The following is an 18,336-nucleotide window of genomic DNA, read 5'->3' on the forward strand; positions in this document are numbered from 1 at the left end:
CTAGAAGTTAGTGATGATGCAAAAAGAAAGGAGTGAGGATGTATTAGAAATTGAAGGACTGCCTAGCTTTTAGAAGTTTTTTTGTAGATGTGAACCAGTTAAAAGTGCCGTTGGTGAAAAGTGATTTTAAAAAATTGCCAGAGTTTGACATTATGTCCCCAAGTGTACGTCTCAATAAAATAGCCCAAATTGAATTGTGGTATCCTGTTGCTTTTCTAGACTGCAGATATGAGCTTCCTTCCTTGCTTGATTTCCCTGACCCTATCAGAGGGATGCTGTCCTTAGTTTGGTAATCCATATTGGTGTAATTTAAGTATGCTCTGATGCTGGGATTTCCTACAGCCTCTTGAAGTGATGCAGAGTGGGATGTTGACTTTTTTTTTCTTGCGTTCTTTTTTTGCTTTTTATCGTATTTTTTAATGAATTATTATTTGTTTTTTAAGAGCTGTATAAGGAAGACATTGCCTTGTGACTGTGAGGCAATATGTTACTGATAGCGGAGCAAAATATCATGAACAAACAGTTTTCTGCCAGTAGTTGGCTTTCCTTTGTTTGCTTAGTTTTCCATCTTTCGACTACTGTAGAATTATAGCAAGTCGCGCTCCTAGCTTCAGTTGAAAGATCATGTAAATGTGGTTGAGCTACGTGATATCCCTTCTCTTCTTTACTGTTGCGGAGTTACTGGAGCATAGCCTTACAGTGAGTGTAAGAGAGGATATAGCTCTCACAGCTCAATAGGTAATTCTTGGATTATGTCATGGATATTGCCAATAGGAGGGCAGTAGAAGGGATACTTAAATTAAATGATTCAGTCCACTGCTTTAACAGAATGTAAATTAGAGGAATAGAAGAACTATTATCATCGTTCTTGGAAGCAAATATTTTTTTCCAATAATACATGTTTTATCCAAGCATATATACATTCTTGAATCAGGATCAAAAATTATTCTATGTTTATTATTGCAGCATTATTAAGCTGAGGAACAAACACAAAATAAAAAAGCCAACAGACAGAATTTTGTGCTCAATGATAATACGTTAGGTACATTGCAACCCAAACCATTCAGTGATTCTGTGATAATTCATATAAGTCTGTCCAGCTCTGTTTTCTGTGGTAGGTTTAATAGACCATATCATGCTCTTTATTTTAAATAATTATAGAAACCATTTTTTTATATTAACTTGAGGTTAGTTATTAAAGACTCACTGAGCATGTGAAAAGAAGCATGCTCATTTGCAGAGGATTCAGTGGTTTGTAACTAGTCAGCTGTGTTGTATAAAGAAAGCCAAAACTGCTGTCAGTGATCTTAAACTTCCCTTTAGATGGTTAATGAATAGGGAATTTTTAAGGCAAAATTCTGATGTTGCCTTCTTGTTCTTGTATAAGAAGTAGTTTAAAAATATTTGAAGCTGCTTTTAGGGTGATGGATCATCTTTCAACATGTGCAGTTAGCCTGGGACCCACTCTGACTCACGTGATACTGCTGTGTTCACATGATACTGCTGTGGAGTCTCTATGCTGACTTTTAATTCGTGGTGTCTTTCAATCAAATTGGGGTGGGAGGACAGTCTATATTTTAAAATCTTTTATTTCTGTTATTCTAAACAGCTGTATAAAAAAAAGTTTTGCAAGTTTAATCTTAATAATCTTTACACAAAAAAAGCAGACACGCTATGTCATAAAATAACTATTAGTGACTAGTTTGTATCCTATAAATCTAACTTGAGTTGATAATATGGTCCATTACCAGCTAACTGCACAGAGTATTTTTCATTTTACACTCTTCAGTTACTTTTTAGTGAAGTGTTAAAAAATATGAAGCTTTTCTCCTCTCTAAAATTGCACACTGTCTGTCTGTTATTAGGGAGATAACAGCTCTTATAAATGTTTCAGTAAGCGTTAAGTAGACAGTTATGTGCACTCTCATTCCACGCTTATTTGCTTACTGTAATAAACTGATAAAATATGTGTGGTTTGTCTCTGTGTATCTGCAGGCATCATGAGTCACATAGATTTCCTTTAGAAATAATGTTGTGTCTGCAGAATTGATTGGTTATTTTCATAAACCATCCAAAGGTACACAAACGACTTCTATTATTTAAACATATGCTGTGTAAGATTTGTAGGAGATTATCTCTTGGTTACTAGATGCTTCTTGTTCTGTTAACTCTCTGGAGGATTATTTTAACTCCAGAGTGATTGCAGGTGTCTGCCCTATGCGTTTCTTCAAGTATTGCAATTCTATGCATTAAATATTTTAGAATTAAAACAAAAAATTGTGTTTACCAGACTGGTGTGACTGTTAAATAGACTGCATTAGAGTCATGCCACTTTTTGCCAGCTCAAAACCCTTGCTAACAAGTAGAGAGCTTGAGAATTTTAATTTTCCAGAACTAAATTCCTTTGTTCAGTATATATGGATTTTATTTATTTCTAGTAGTGCCATGTTAAATTCAACTGAAAATTCACATTCTATGGGAAGGAAGACGATTTAAACATTACATCATTATTCTGACTGCCTTTTTTACCTGTCTGTGGCTCTGTATAGTATGATACTGCAAATAAAAATAAGTGGGCTCATGAGGGAAATTAGGCCTAAAACATGAGCAGTAATGCCAAAAAGGGGCATAGATTAGAATCTAAAAATCACAGGACAGTTTCAGAAAGGTTTGAGTTAGTGAGGAGGTTTTGCTATATGTGTATGCATATGTATCTACATGTTGGGACTTCTGACTACAAAATTTTTTACGTTTTCATTCCTATTAATTAAATAATATCAATAAAACTACATATGTTAACACAGTGAAGCTAGTATACTTAAGAATACTTGTTTTAACATGAATAAAACATTTTGTAAGCTTATTAATGAAAAATGAGTGAACCATTTCATTACTTTTTTATTACGCATGTCAACTCAAATTGAGCTAAATATTAGAAGTTGAAGGCTAAGCTTGACTTAAAAATAAGACTTAAAATATGTCTTAAAACTTAAGATTTATTCCTTAACTCAGTGGTTTAAGTAACAGGTGCTAGTGTGATTCTGCTGATACCTTGTTACTGCTTTTGTCTGTATGTATCAATAAGATATCCACTCGGTGGATAAAGAACTGGCTGGATGGCCGCACACAAAGAGTTGTGGTCAATGGCTCAATGTCCAGCTGGAGACCAGTAACGAGTGGTGTCATTCAGGGATCGGTGTTGGGACCGGTCTTGTTCAACATCTTCGTCTCTGACATGGACAGTGGAATTGAGTGCGCCCTCAGCAAGTTTGCCGATGGCACCAAGCTGTGTGGTTCGGTTGATATGCTGGAGGGAAGGAATGCCATCCAGAGGGACCTTGACACACTTGTGAGGTGGGCTGATGCCAACCTCAGGAAGTTTAACCATGCCAAGTGCAAGGTCCTACACCTGGGTCGGAGCAATCCCAGGCACAGCTACAGGCTGGGCAGAGAAGAGATTCAGAGCAGCCCTGTGGAGAAGGACTTGGGGGTGCTGGTCGATGAGAAAATGAACATGAGCCAGCTGCACTGTGTGCTTGCAGCCCAGAAAGCCAACTGTATCCTGAGCTGCATCAAAAGGAGTGTGACCAGCAGGTCGAAGGAGGTGATCCTGCCCCTTTATTCTGCTCTTGTGAGACTCTTGCAGTATTGTGTGCAGTTCTGGTGTCCTCAACATAAAAAGGACATGGAACTGTTGGAACAAGTCCAGAGGAGGGCCACGAGAATGATCAGGGGACTGGAGCACCTCCTGTATGAAGACAGGGTGAGAAAGCTGGGGCTGTTCAGCGTGGAGAAGAGAAGGCTGCATGGAGACCTCATAGCAGCCTTCCAGTATCTGAAGGGGGCCTATAGGGATGCTGGGGATGGACTCTTTATTAGGGACTGTAGTGACAGGACAAGGGGTAATGGGATCAAACTTAAACAGAGGAAGTTTAGATTGGATATAAGGAGGAAATTCTTTCCTGTGAGGGTGGTAAGGCACTGGAATAGGTTGTCCAGGGAGGTTATGAATGTTCCGTCCCTGGCAGTGTTCAAGGCCAGGTTGGACAAGGCCTTGGGTGATATGGTTTAGAGGGAGGTGTCCCTGCCCATGGCAGGGGGGTTGGAACTTGATGATCTTAAGGTCCTTTCCAACCCTAACTATTCTATGATTCTATGATTATTTGAAATACCCCCTCTTCTTATTTCCTGGCAGCTGAGGTGTTTTTTGAGAGTTTGACCTTGTCAATTATTTCCAGAAATCTAAGCATATTAATCTATTAAGGTTTGGGGTTTTTATTTACAAGATGTTTTGAATTCCGAGGAACTGTGAAGGTCCATACGTTTTGTACTTTTTCTGTTCATTTTGCAGTGGCCAGAAATCTGGTCACGTTGTATCACAGAATCATTAGGTTTGGAGGGGACCTCTGAAGATGCATCTCCGTACCCCAAAGCAGGGCCACCTAGAGCAGGTTACACAGGAATGCATCCAGGCAGGTTTTGAATGTCTCCAGAGTAGGACTAGTAGAGGGGGAGGGTCACTTCCCTCAACCTGCTGGCCACACTCCTCCCAGGTCCCTCTCAGCTGAGCTGCTCTACAGCAGGTCAGCACCAGTTTATCCTCGTTCTTGGGATTCTTCCTCCCCAGTTGCAGTTCCCTACACTTGTCCTCATTGAACCTCATTAGGTTTCTCTCTGCCCAATTCTCCAGCCCATCAAGGTCCTGCTGAATGGCAGCACAGCCTCCAGGTGTATCAGCCACTGCTCCCAGCTTTGTATCATCAGGAAAGAAAAAAAACACCTAAAATTCCGGGCATTGATAAACAAGTTGAATAAGACTGGATCCAGTATTGATCCCTGGGGAACACCACTGACTACAGGCATCCAACTGGACTGGCCAAGCAAGTTTTCCCCTTGGTGAACCCATGCTGACTACTCCTAAAGACCTTCTTTTCTTCTACATGCTTGGTGATGGCCTCCAGAACAACCTGTTCCACCTGTCTTTCCTGGGATGAAGATGACTGGATGGTAGTTTCCCAAGTCCTCCTTCTTGTAGATGAGAGTGTCTTGAGCCTTCCTTCAGTCATTGGGCACCTCCTCAGTTCTCCATGTTTTTTCAAAGATGATGGAGAATAGCAGAGCAACATTTGCCAGCTCCCTCAGAAACGTGGGTGCATCCCATCAGGGCCCAGAGATTTATGGGTGTTAAGTCTGTCTAGACAATCTCTAACCCAACCCTCTATGACCAGGGAGAAGTCTTCCTTTCTCCAGCCTTCTCCTGCCTCTGAGATCTGGGACTCCTGAGAGCCATCCTCAGTAGTAAAGAATGAGGCAAAGAAGGCATTCAGTAATTCTGCCTTCTCTGTGTCTTCTGTTACCAGTACACCCATCTGATTCAGGAGCAGCCCCACATTTTCCCTAGTCCTCCTTTTGCTGCTGATACACTTGCAGAAGCCCTTCTTGTTGTCCTTAACTGTCCTTTGCCAGACTCAGTTGCAAATGGGCTTTGGCGTTCCTTGTCGCATACCCTTTACAATGTTCCTATAGTCCTCCCACTTGGTCTGTCACTTTTTCCATATCCCATAAATTTCTTTCTTGTGTTGAAGACTTACTAGGAGCTCCCTGCTCATCCATACAGGTCATTTGCCGCCTTTGCCTGATTTCTTCATCACGGGGATACACTGGTCTTAAGCCTGGAGGAAGTGGTGCTTAAATATTGACCAGCTTTCTTGGATTCCCTTGATTTCTAAAGCCCTATCTCATCAGCTTCCTCTGAGTAGGTCTTTGAAGAGGCTTAGAATCAGCTCTCTGGAAGTTGAGAGTTCTGGTCCTGCTTACTACTTTGCCTCCACCAATTCAGGGAGGTAGTCAGATAACCAGGTTCTCAGGAAGGGGTGTGGGAGGATTCACCTTAACCATAAAACCCTCAGTGTGGTTAGCCCTTTGATCCTCATTTTGAGAGATGGTCAGGAGACATTTGTCACTCTGCTGGTTAGTATGACTTACTCCCCAGAAGGAAGCAATGGCATTGAGCACTGCCACTTTGAACCCCACCCTTCAGCTGTTGTCACGAAAGTCATTACTTTATAATTCAAAGATAAACTACATAAAAGTAACCCTAATCTTCTCATGTATTTATGCCAGTATAATGACACAGGAGTAAAAAGATACCTAGTCATTGGTCTTGTAAAACGCATTGAACTATATTATTGAACAAAAGAGTTAGGTAAGTTCATGCTCGTCAGGGAGCATGGAGTTAGACTGAAAAAAAATTACTCTGTATAAAATTATGGTGCCTGTATTCTTCAAGTGGTATTGCTACTACGATTTGAAGAGGGACAGAAATTTAAGTATTTGGCTATGTGTTGTGTTGTAGACAGCTGTATTTTCTTTTGATCAGATGAAAAAATGAAAAATGTTGTTCCTGAGATCTTTTAGAGATAAGGGAATGAGAACTTCACCAGTTTACTTTGAAAGTATTAATAAATTGCACAGATTCAAAGTTGGGGTTTTAGAGTTTGCTCAGTTCAGACATATTCTAAAATTGCCTTTGGTCTTCAAAATTAAAAGTTACTGGTAGATCATAGAATCATAGAATGGTAGGGCTAGGAAGGAACTTAAGGTCTTCTAGTTCCAGGCCCCCTGCCATGGGCCAGGGACACCTCATACTAGACCATGTCAGCCAGGGCCCTGTCCTACCCGGCCTTGAACACTGCCAGCAGTGGAGCACTTACCACTTCCTTGAGCAGCCTGCGTTGTTGAACTTTATGAGGTTGGCATTGGCCACCTCTGAAGCATGTCAAGGTCCCTCTGGATGACATCCCTTCCCTCCAGTGTGTCAACTGCACCACACAGCTTAGTGGTGTCAGCAAACTTGCTGAGGGCGCACTCAATCCCACTGCCCATGTCACCAACAAAGATGCTGAACAAGACCGGTCCCAACACTGATCCCTGAAGGACACCACTCGTTACTGGTCTTCGTTTGGACTTTGAGCCATTGACTGAAATCATTAATTTGTTTATAGAGAAAACCGATACCGGAGGTTAGAGAAAGAAACACCAGGTAAAAAGTTGAAAGTGAAATCTGATGTGAAAGTTTTTTCCAGAGGTCTTTGCTCAGTAGCATCCTGTATATGTTGTTCTAATTACAGTCACACATTGGTTGAGTTTTGAGTGGATGGGAAGATTTTCTGCATTTTCTCCTTCATTATTTGTTCTTCATTCAGTATGATATGTGTTGAACTTAATGTACCTTCTGAAGCCCCCTCTGAATACACGCTCACTTCCTCGTGTTTTCTTGAGCTTTCACCAATGTTATGCTCACTTTTCTAAACATTTAATAGTTCATCTTTACAGATACTCATTTGAGGTGATGGATATTACTAGCCTGGCTTTCCAGTTCAGAAACAGGTGCTCCGAGATGAAGATCAAATTTGTTATGTGCTAACTTCTGAAGTTTTTCAACAGGGTTCTTTACAGCCTAATGTTGTTCAGACACTCTCCCATTTCTGTAACACCTTATGCCTTTAAATCCCAGCTCTTACCAGCTTCTCATATTACTGAAAGTGTTCACTAAGTTTTCAGATCATCCCCTTCATGTCTAATGTGGTAGTCAGGAAGATATAGCAACCTTTAAGACTTCTGTAGAGAAGGCAAGATAAAAGCCCATTCTCCTTGCTTAGCTGCTTGGAGTCTTGAACGTTCTGCTATTTGCAGTTGTCTCTTCCACTTGGTTACACAATCAGAGCTATCGGTAGGGCAAAAGAAGATGAACGCTCATCAGTGAAAACAGATACACAGTAAAGTTTATAGCTTATAGTGCATTGACCAGACAAATGAGATTTTCATGCTGAGCATTCAGCTTTTTCAGCCTCCGTGTTCTGTTTGTGTGGTGTCACTGTGCCTGTTACTTCCTAGCCTTCCCTTAAAACTTGTTTAAAAAATTCAGAATCACTTTTCTGCAGTTATCTGTATATTCCTTGCTTTTGCATGGAATGAGTTGCATGACTGAGTTCCTTTGCAGCAGTATCGTCTGGAAATCTGTCTTTTGTTCATGCTACTTCTTCAGGATAGAGTGGAGCCAAATATCTTTCTGGCAGCAAGGATGTTTTAAAAATGGCAGCATCCTTCTGCTCTATATAACTGTGGGTTTCGTATTTGCCTGATGTAATTGTTAGGCCACATTGTTTGATGGTTTTAACAAGAGAAGATGGACATTTCTTACTCTGCTTTCACTGCACAGCGTGGGCTTGGAGTCACCCTTGAGATCTGATGGAATGGAAATAAGACTTCGTGTTGGCTCAACATAATTATTTTAACTTCAACTCTGAAAAAAAAATTGATAATAGATAACAGTAGAGTTAAAATACTGAAAACAGGTGTATAATGGAAAGTGAGGCAAATAAAGCTTCTATTTCTGAGCACCAGAAATGTTATTTTTAGATTCTGTTATCTGATATCTATTACTGAAATTTGTTTGTGAATTTGAATATGTCCTGACATATTTATAGTTCACTAAAATAAGGTCTAGAAAGCAGGTGCTCTAGCTGAGTGAAAAGTGCAATATTTAATTGTCATTTTATCTGTTCTTCCCTTACAACATTCCCCAACCCTTGTTTCATACTTAACAGGTCACTACCCAAGTCTCTGTGCCAACAAAAACACATGAACTGCTTCATCGAATGAGTGGAAAAGGATTAGCAGCTCATTATCACTTCTCAAGACAGCCATGCATTTTTGGTGATCGTATGGTATCCGTGCAATTGACAGTAACAAACACAACTGATCGCAAGATAGAGAATATTCACATCAAGGAGAAGAAATTACCTCCAGGCATGAGGATGCATGAGTTTAGTCCAATAGGTAATTGTATCTTATCTTTAAAAATATAGAATCTTAATGCTTTGCAAAATTTTAAATATAGGAAAGGGGGCCTGTACTGTCATGCCTGTACTCATATAGATAAGTATACATACACACACACACACTCATGCAGCTGTATTTTCTTAGATAATCTGATACAAACAAAAAATTAATTCATCTTTTCCCTACTTGCATTTGACATCAAAAATAACTCCTTAGATAGCAACTTCCATGCCTGAAATCTTACTTGCTTTTTCAAATAACATTTATATTATATCAGTTCGGGTTGATATAATAAAGTTTTTCTGTCTTCCCACAGACTTTGATTTTCTTACAGCCTTAATCCAGAATGGCTATAGTGGGCTACTATTTAGAATGAGATTTTGATTTGTATTCACAATTATTTTCTGTCCAGCCTTTTGGGGCAACCTGTTGCAGTGTCTCACCAACCTCAAAGTGAATATTTTTTTCCTAATACCTAATTTAAATCTACCCTCTGTCAGTTTAAAGCCATTCCCCCATGTTCTGTCCCTACATGCCCTTGTGAAAAGTTCTCCTCCAGATTTCTTCTAGGCCTCTTTCAGGTACTGGAAGACTGATAAAAGGTCTTCCTGGAGCTTCCTTTTCTGAATGTAATCCTGTGAACCCAGGTCACATTAGAAGAGTACAGAAACAAGTTCTTAAAGCACAGCAGTGAAGTAAGAGTATACTTGTGTTTTCAGTAAAGCATTAGCATCATTTTGGTCTTGAATTGCTGTATGCTATTGAAATGCATCTTTTTAATATTGAAAAGGGCTCTACAGATTTACAACAAATAGCTACAAAAGCAGTTGTACAAAGCTACAGTTTATTTCAGAGTTAAAATCTTGTAGCCATTTTCATTTTTATGATTATACATGGTTGATCAAGATTGCCTTTAGAAAAGATACTAATTTTTGTGTTAAGTAAACGCTTTAGTGTTTATTTCTCTGATAAAGGCTGCATTTCAGAGTTCTGATTTTGTGTTAGTTTTGACCATCAGCCTTAATTTATATCCCTCCCTTTAAACATTTAAAGAAATAAAGTCACAAAGGCTTACAAGTAGAGCACTGGTATTTCTGTAAGTCAGACCAGGAGATACTCTACTCACAATAACAGTTAGGGAACAGTAGCATCTACTTCCCTTACATTAAAAAAATAATAATAAATAAATAAAAAGTAAGTTACCCACTTCAGGTTTCTTGAGTTCCACAAGACAGTCCTAACCTTTTAAGTATTTATTTCCCCAAGAAGGACATTATTGTGGCATATGTCCTGTGAAGCTTTTGGTTTCTTCAGTGGAAAATAAGTAAAATATCATCTGTAGTTCCTTCAAAAAACGTTGCTTTTCTTCTCTGAATGCAAATTTTCTGTATTCTTTGTCACTTTATGTAGCTCATTTTATATGCCCTGTTCTTGTAACTGTATCTTCTGTTTCCAGCATTTGGAAAACGCATCCTTTAATTTGCCCAGCAGAAACGAAAGAATAAGTGTCAGTGTAGACAGGTATTCCTACTGGACTGTGTCTAGTTTTGCTTCCGTCTCTGCAATTAATGTTGGCAATTGTCCTGATTTGGTCAGTAGAAATGGACCAAAATATTTTACTGAAGTCCCTGTGCACAGTATTTTCTTGTTGGGTTAGGTGCCTTTGAAACCCTATTGGAAAACAGGAAGATCAAAGACTTCGGTAAGGTTTAGTCCGAATTTGAGCATGAGCCTGTAATCTTTCAATGCATTACACAGACCTCTTGAAACACTTTGTTTTGTCTTCATTTCGTTGCATTAGCTTAGTCTTTGCTCAACTGCATCTTATACACATTTTCCGTATTTGTCAGAGATTAATCTTGAACAGTTACATTTTGTTTCCTATTGTGGAGCCACTGCCTACTCTTTAGTCCCTAAAAAGTATCAGATAGGTCAGTGAATAAAATGGAAATTAGACACTTTCCTGCCTGCCCAATATTTTTTATTTGAATTTCTATATTTTAACTATGCTTTTAGGTTTCCTTTCTTGCAATCTTGAGAAGTCAAACTGCTACAATGCTGGTTCTTAGTACCTCTGCTTATGTAAAGAAAGAGCTTTTCTTCCTACCAAAACAAAACCTTATCTCTGCGGCATTAAGAAAACAGTATAGTGATATAGCCAGGAAACTAAGAATGATGAGCATGTCTTTTAATATCTTAATTTGAGAAGTCCCCAAGTCTGCACTGCTTGTAAAGCACAGGATTATCTTCCATTTTGGGTTCATAATCTTTCTACTCCTTTCCGTAACTAATAAAAGTAGAACACTGTGAAATAAGTACATCATACTAAATATGAAATATTTTAAGTTCATGTCTTTTCCATTACTGTGTGTGGTAATCTAATTTTTTTAGTATTTGTAATTGTTTTTTACCGTATTTTTTTTTTTTTTACCAAACCAGATTGGGTTTTTATTACATACATTTGCAAACTGGTGTTACTGAAAATCTCTGTGCTGGATCTGTACACAAATAAAATGATGTAACTTCAGTGTATTTTTTCTGCGAAAAATTTTCCTAGACTTTCTAGGAAAAATTCTTACTTTGTTGATAGTGGGGCTGTAAGATTAAAAGGGCATCATTTCGTGTACACCTACTGTGGGGAGACGAAATCCAAGACACTTAAATGACATTTGAGTGATACTTACTTGATCTAGAGCTACAAGTATTAGCTGCTTTTATGGAGGTTTTGATTTGGGTTTTGTTTGTCTCTTTTCATACATGTTTTCTGATTGTGTACAGTTTGGGAGTTTGCATCTGGGGTTTTCTGTAGCTTTGCATGTGTAGTTTATCTATTAAATTTTTTTTCATGTAGAATGCCTTGAGCCTGCAGGATCCATTACTGTTTCAGTGGGTATTGACTTCTGTGATTCTACTCAGATCGCCAGTTTCCAGTTATGGTGAGTTCCTGGGGACTGAGGGTGATTTTTTGCTATCTGGAGGCACAAGTAGTGTATATTGGAAGTTTACTTGGCAGTAGCAGACTTGCTGTTTATTAAATATTTAAAGAACTGAAGAACAGTTCACAACATGATGTATAACTAAGATGTTTTTAGAGAAATAAGATGAAATTAGTGTTTGGTTTTACTGTTACAGGGATTATCAGTTTACTTCAGTCTTACGAATTTTTTCGTGCTTACTTCTAAAAACACAGATTTGATGGTAAGCTCAAATCTAGGTTTGAAATCTGTAAGTTCAAATCTATAAGCTCAAATCTGTAAGTTAAAAAACTCTTGACAGGTTGTGTCTGGGAGGTCCTGTTTTTTCCCCTGGTGCAGATGATACCAAGCAGAAGCTTGAACTCTTTTGATGTAGAATTGCTTCTCTGTTCTTGAGTTTCATCTTTATTATTTACCCTTCTTCCTGGGATTCTTCTTAATAACGTTGCCTTGAAGGGGGCAGTCAGGTCTGAATAGTCTGCTGGTACGTTTTGTGCATGTTCTTCCTTGTAAGAAATCACAAGTCAAAAAAGTGCATAGTTTGAGCAGTTTTGCTACCTCAAGTGCTTGTTATGGCTGTTTGTGATCTATGTAACATGATTACATGAAACTAACCCCAGAATTTGCTGACCAAAGAAGCATATTCCTCATCCTGTAGATTATTTAAAATTATTAAAGGGAGAATGAAAAGTAACAGGCTGGCCAACTAGATTTTGACTTACATACTTGATTTACACTTCTTATGCTCGTTAATGGCACATTGAAGATGTTCCTTTGTCTGGGTTCCTGTTTCATTGTAGGCTAGCAGGGAGCTTGCTAACCCAGTGAGAACTATTTTACACACTAGCATTTGAAATCACGGTAAATTTGTAGTAGCAGTGTCCAAACAGTAGGAATGAATGTATGGGAGAAAGCTAGAAACCTTCTTTTAAGAGCTATCCAGGCTTATAGTTGTGGAAGCTATACAGGGGAACTAAATAGATCTGCTTTTTTTTTATTTTCATATTTTGATATAATGTTTTCTGACATATTTTGTTGCAAGAAGCACTACTTTATATAATAGACATTCTTGTTGCTGCATTGCAGTTTAGGGGGGAAGCCCTTTGAGAAAGTTCCATGCCCTTTTCTTGAATACTAGAGCCATTTCAGTGTAGTTCTACTAAGCACAGCTTCTGCAACTTACTGGTTATTAAAGATAGCAGGAAAATCTTAAGAACAGAGATGTACCCAAGTGACTCCAAAAGAATCTCTACTAAAATAGAATTTCTTGCTCTCGGGGCAAGGAGCTTTTATTATTAGATTTATTTATTTTTCCCACTCCTCAAACATGTTCCTACACAGTCTATGCTCATGTATAGTAATTTTAAAGCTATTAGTACCTGCAGCAAGATGTCTGCAGCATATATATTACGTGTATCACATTGTTGTAGCTGGTCTGTATGCTCTTTGCTGGAATTTGGAACCAGCTTTGGACTGTTGCTGATGCTATGTTTGTTTGGAAAGGGAAGTTCCCTTCTAGGCAATGGAATTTCATAATGGCTTCAAAATGATAGGCTCTCTTTCCTTAAATATATTTGAGGTTTGGGTGTGTTTTTTTTTAGTAAAATATGTTCAGTTTATCAAGCAGAAACGTTCTTTTCTTAAATAGAGCAGATTTTTTTTTTCAAGTACATATTTTCAGTATAGTAATGATTTGATTCCAAACTTAGACCATTTGTTGCTGAGAATCTTAGCAGTGATGAGGATAAGCAATGTAGCATAACACATTGATTTTATGCAGATCATCACCGTTATGTTTTGGGAGGTCTGCTGTATTAGTGATATATAAAAACTGATTACTTTCTCCAACATTGCCTAGTAATTGTTTATTATTTTCCTATTAGACAAACAAGACAGATCAATATTCCTGAACACCGACCAGACTATGAGTAACATCACTGTAAATAGATTTGCCTCAGACCTCAGTGGTGTATTCATTTTAATGATTTGGACAATGTGAGTCCAATGACAAGGCGCTCAAGCTAAGTTTAAAATTAAATTAAGAATAGGAATTGCTTACTTTGTTCCTTTGCTAATTGATAGGGCCTTGTCGCTTTAACACTACTTGTTAGAAAACAGTATAAAAATAGATAAAATGCTCTTTGAATTAAAATTGCTATTTTACTGTTTAAAAATCTATTGTTCAAAATCCTATCAATGTTCAATATTATTGAAGTAATTGCACAGTGTGATGTTTCAGGGGCAGTATCAGAGAACTCAGCTGCAGCCTTTTTGGCTTGTCATTTTTATTAAAACTCTTTTGTCCAAAAGGAAGAATTACTTGTAGAAGTTAGTCAAAATATAGTTGAAATACTGTGCATGGAAGGGTGTTGATATTCTTGTTTTTCCTACTAACATATCTTAATGAAAAACATTGACAGTTATTTTGCATTTTTGTTAGAGGCATGTTCAGTGATAGCGTGTTCCTGATCAAAATAATTTTCCTAACGTTATTGTAAGAGGAGCACTTTGTCTTGCATCAAATGTAATTGATCCTGAAGCAGTGTAATCACAATTACTCACTTTCTTAATTGGCCTGCCCAAAATCAGAAAATGGAAACCGATCGGCAGCGTTTAAATCAATAGCTTTGTAGTAAAGCTTGTGGGGGTAGGGACATAGTGGTAATGGGTAGATCAATTGGTCTTAGATGCCAATCATGGTCTGTGTGTTTTGCATAGCAAACACTACCTCTCTGCTTGGAGATGTGCTGTTGTACTAGCAGTTCAATAAATACAAACTGTAAGAAGTACAAAACTAGTATGAGTAATAAAATATTTAGATCTCTTCTGAATTCGTTGTACAAGTCAAGGACAATGAAGGAGAAGCTGTATTATGGAGAGAAGTTCTAAGGCCTGAGCCTTGAAAGACCTCATAAATACTATTTTTATTAAGCAAGATCACACATCTAATTAAAAAGAGGTGATATGCCTTAATTTGAAAACTGGTCCCAATGAATTTATTTAGATTATTAGATTGTGTATTAAGATGCTTACATTATGTACTTGTAAGAGAACATTTATTCTGGTTATTTTTCATGTATGACCTCCTCCCAGAGGCATGTTCTTTCAGCCACACTGGTGTTCTGCACAATCATGCCTCTCAAGCAGAAAGTTAAAGAGGAATAAATGGAGGAACTTAGTGTTTTAAAAGATTTTTGTGAGCTTTACAATTTCTTTTTGGGTTACTTTGTTGAGATTTTGCAAGCAGGATATACACATCATAGAAGTATAAAGCAGTTTGTTATTGGCAGTCTGGTAGCTTACTGGATCCTGGTTAAGCATTAGTATATTCACAACCCCCAGTAAGAGACCTTAGTCATTGCAAGGCCGCTAGGCATCACTGCATAGAGGAAAGGTAGGAAGAGAGCCTTGATGATACAGACTGACTGCAGAGCTCCACTGCAGAATTTTATTTTTCCATGTCAGATTTTGTATATTTCCACACTGCTGTGTTTTCTCTTGAATCCTGGAAAAAGTGAGGCTGGGCATGAACCACTGCTGTCATTTCTTCTATCGCTTCAGCCTTTTTTCTTGTAAAAGCAGGATACTGTCTTTTCCTTTCTTCAGCAAGACTATGAGCAAAGTCTCCTAACCTCCATTCTATTCTTTGCAGTAACTTAGTGTATGGTTCCTCCTCTTCCTTTTTTTCTTTTTTTCCTTTTTTTTTTTTTTTTCATCTGTGGAGATTTCTTAAATACAAGACAAAAATTGTGAACTGGATTTGAGTAGATGTAGTCTAGGTCAAGCAGCTATTAGTGACGTAGAAAATAATATAAATAGAAGAGTATTCCTCAGCCTCTTAATTAGAATAATATTTTGTTAAAGCTTTTGAGAATCAAGACTTTGAAGACTGCTGTTGTGGAATCTTGCAAGAACTCATATACAAGTGATAATATCATTTGTATTAGTTTTAAAGAAGATGTTGCCATCATTGCCCTCAAGTGTTTTATCATGGCAGATAAATGAAGGGGAGAGAGAGAGAATAGGGAAAATGGGCATTGGCTTCAGGTGACAGGTGTGTGCTGCTCCCACTGCAGCCATCTAAAGAAAAGTTAAAACTGTGCATCTTCTAAAGGATTACATGTTAGTCTTGCAGTGTCATCAGATAGGGCCATATGATTTCCAGATGCCCCTTCTGGCCTGAATTGTTCTATGGAACTGTCAAATTACTCCTGTTAAATTAGGTATTACTACATCTCTAATACAAAGATGTAATAAGAGAGATGCTGGTCAACAAATAAAAGCTGTATATTTAGCCTGTAAAGTGTATAGTAAAGCAAATGATATAAGGGAGGATGATTTTCTCTGGCTGAAATTTACTGAAGTACGCTAAAATTAAAGTAATACAAAGCAAAACAGACTCTGGCTGAAGTGAAGTTGAGAGCAAAGTGGTTTTGAAGAACAGCTAGCAATTGGAATTTCTGCTTGCAGACTATGAAGAGTTCATAGTTTATCAAAGAATATCTTACTAGCTTTTTAATCACTGGGGCAAAGGGGGGTAGGTGGTGTGTTTGGTAACAGCAGAGGTGTCAAGTGATCCTCTCGAGCAGTTAGAGCCATATAAAACCCAAGCTATGCTCATGCTTTTATTCCTTCTTATTGTAAAAGGTTTGTTATAAGCAATTCAGAGCAAGTGGCCTGTTCAGTCAATGGAGGACATGAGTCATTGGACAGAAAGCTGTTTTATCTGTATTATGGTGAATTATGTAGTGCACATCTTGCTTTAATATGAAAGATAACATTGGTTAAACAATCAGTTGAACAATACCAATGAAAGCGTTGTTGCAAGTTTTAGTCACAATAGTGCAGGCAGTATATATAAACAGCAAAAATATATATAAACAGCAAAAAGTTTTAAGGCAGTTGATTAGAGACCTTTTCCTTCAGCTTCTAAGGTGATGGAGTTCCTGGTCAGTTTTCCAAGGAAAAATTAAAGAAAAAAATATTACTTACTCAAACAATCCCTGCTCCTCTAGCATGCTAATGGCCTTAGAGATGGACAGTATTTAAAGTAGGATATGGAAAAAAAAAGTGAGAATTTGTTAGCTAAGCAAATTTTTTAAAAGCAGCTCCTCATAACGATTCTTTATAAAGGAAATACTAGCCGAAATTGTTTCAATGTATGCTTACCAGATAATCATTTGGGACTGTAGTGATAGGACAAGAGGTAAAGGGTTAAAACTTAAACAGGGGAAGTTTAGACTGGATATAAGGAAAAAGTTCTTTTACTGTAAGGGTGGTGAGGCACTGGAATGGGCTGCCCAAGGAAGTTGTGAATGCTCCATCCCTGGCGGTATTCAAGGCCAGGCTGGACAGAGCCTTGGGTAACATGGTTTAGTATGAGGGGTCCTTGCCCATGGCAGAGGGGTTGGAACTAGATGATCTTAAGGTCCTTTCCAACCCTAACTACTCTACGATTCTATGATTTTCAACAAAATTAGTATTAATTCTGAATTTCATTGGAAAAAACAATGCTTGAAATATTTATAACACTTCAGAAGTCAGAAAGTAACAGTGTACTAGTCCTAAGCATTTGTGAAATTGTGAAATCAGGTAACTATGGTAAGTATTAAAATTTTAAGTAATAGGACCATAAAATGCTTTCCTGTTTTCAAGTTGCTTGTCTTGCATCTTTAGGAGGGAGACACATATCTTTCTTATATTTGTGATCTAGTGCTGGTTTTTACATCAGTCTGGTTTTTTTCAGTATGTCTAAGTTGCAGAGTTATAAAAAAAATCAGTTTGAGATTAATTTAAATACCATGGGTGTTAGTTGATTAAATATATCTTCCGTTCTAATGACTGTATCATTATATTTAAGTAGGATATCTGAGGCATATCAGCCATCAATATGTATTGAGTGTTTAGTTCATCACAAAAAAAAAAGTATTCTCTTCTAAAAATTTGTCATGCCTCAAAGCATTAACAAAAATTCTGACTGGATGTACTGATCCTGAATTGTTAGGCTAATCCTTTATGGTATAGTTAGTCAATCAAATATATCAGAACGAATGTATCTTGAGTTTCTGCAGCCTTAGAGAACTCCAAGATGAGATAGTTGGAAACTTGGATAATTGAATGAGTAGGGAGAGCAAGTTCACTGTATGGTATTTATTTCTCAAGGCGGAATCTATAGCATTTGATAGTAGTATGCTATTACTGATAGAAAGTTTTTTTACCTTCCGGCCGTTACAAAAACTGCCTCAAATTCTGCAGTTTTTCCGTGTGTTTTTACATCAGCCAGTACGCTGTGTGGTTTGTTACTCCAGAATGGTTTGGTTTGTTTGGGTTTTTTTAGACAACCCAATAATTCTTTCTGTCTGAAGTTACACCTTTTCTAGGTTTAGCCATATTTCTGGGACAGCTATTGTTGGTGGGATTTGTGAATAACAGTTCTTTTAAAGGAATTGTAAAATGTATAATAATTTGTCCTTTGCAAGCATTTAGTTTGAGTGTGATGCCTTATAGATTACAAATA

The 18,336-nt window shown here is 37.8% G+C and overlaps 1 protein-coding gene across 5 annotated transcripts in view; it reads left to right on the forward strand.

The window, feature by feature from the left end:
* The window catches only part of AP3B1 (adaptor related protein complex 3 subunit beta 1), a 171,193-nt gene that overhangs the window by 133,936 nt on the left and 18,921 nt on the right, over positions 1-18,336 (forward strand). For all 5 annotated transcript variants that reach the window (XM_061376830.1, XM_061376831.1, XM_061376832.1 and 2 more), the window contains 2 exons: positions 8,610-8,841; positions 11,696-11,780. In XM_061376830.1, coding sequence (XP_061232814.1) covers positions 8,610-8,841; positions 11,696-11,780 — 317 coding nt within the window. The remainder of the gene's footprint in view (positions 1-8,609; positions 8,842-11,695; positions 11,781-18,336) is intronic.

This window comes from Neopsephotus bourkii, unplaced genomic scaffold (genome assembly GCF_033783945.1).
Source record: "Neopsephotus bourkii isolate Nb327-2 ecotype Australia unplaced genomic scaffold, CSIRO-AGI_Nbou_v1 NB_1740, whole genome shotgun sequence".
Taxonomy (NCBI): Eukaryota; Metazoa; Chordata; class Aves; order Psittaciformes; family Psittacidae; genus Neopsephotus; species Neopsephotus bourkii.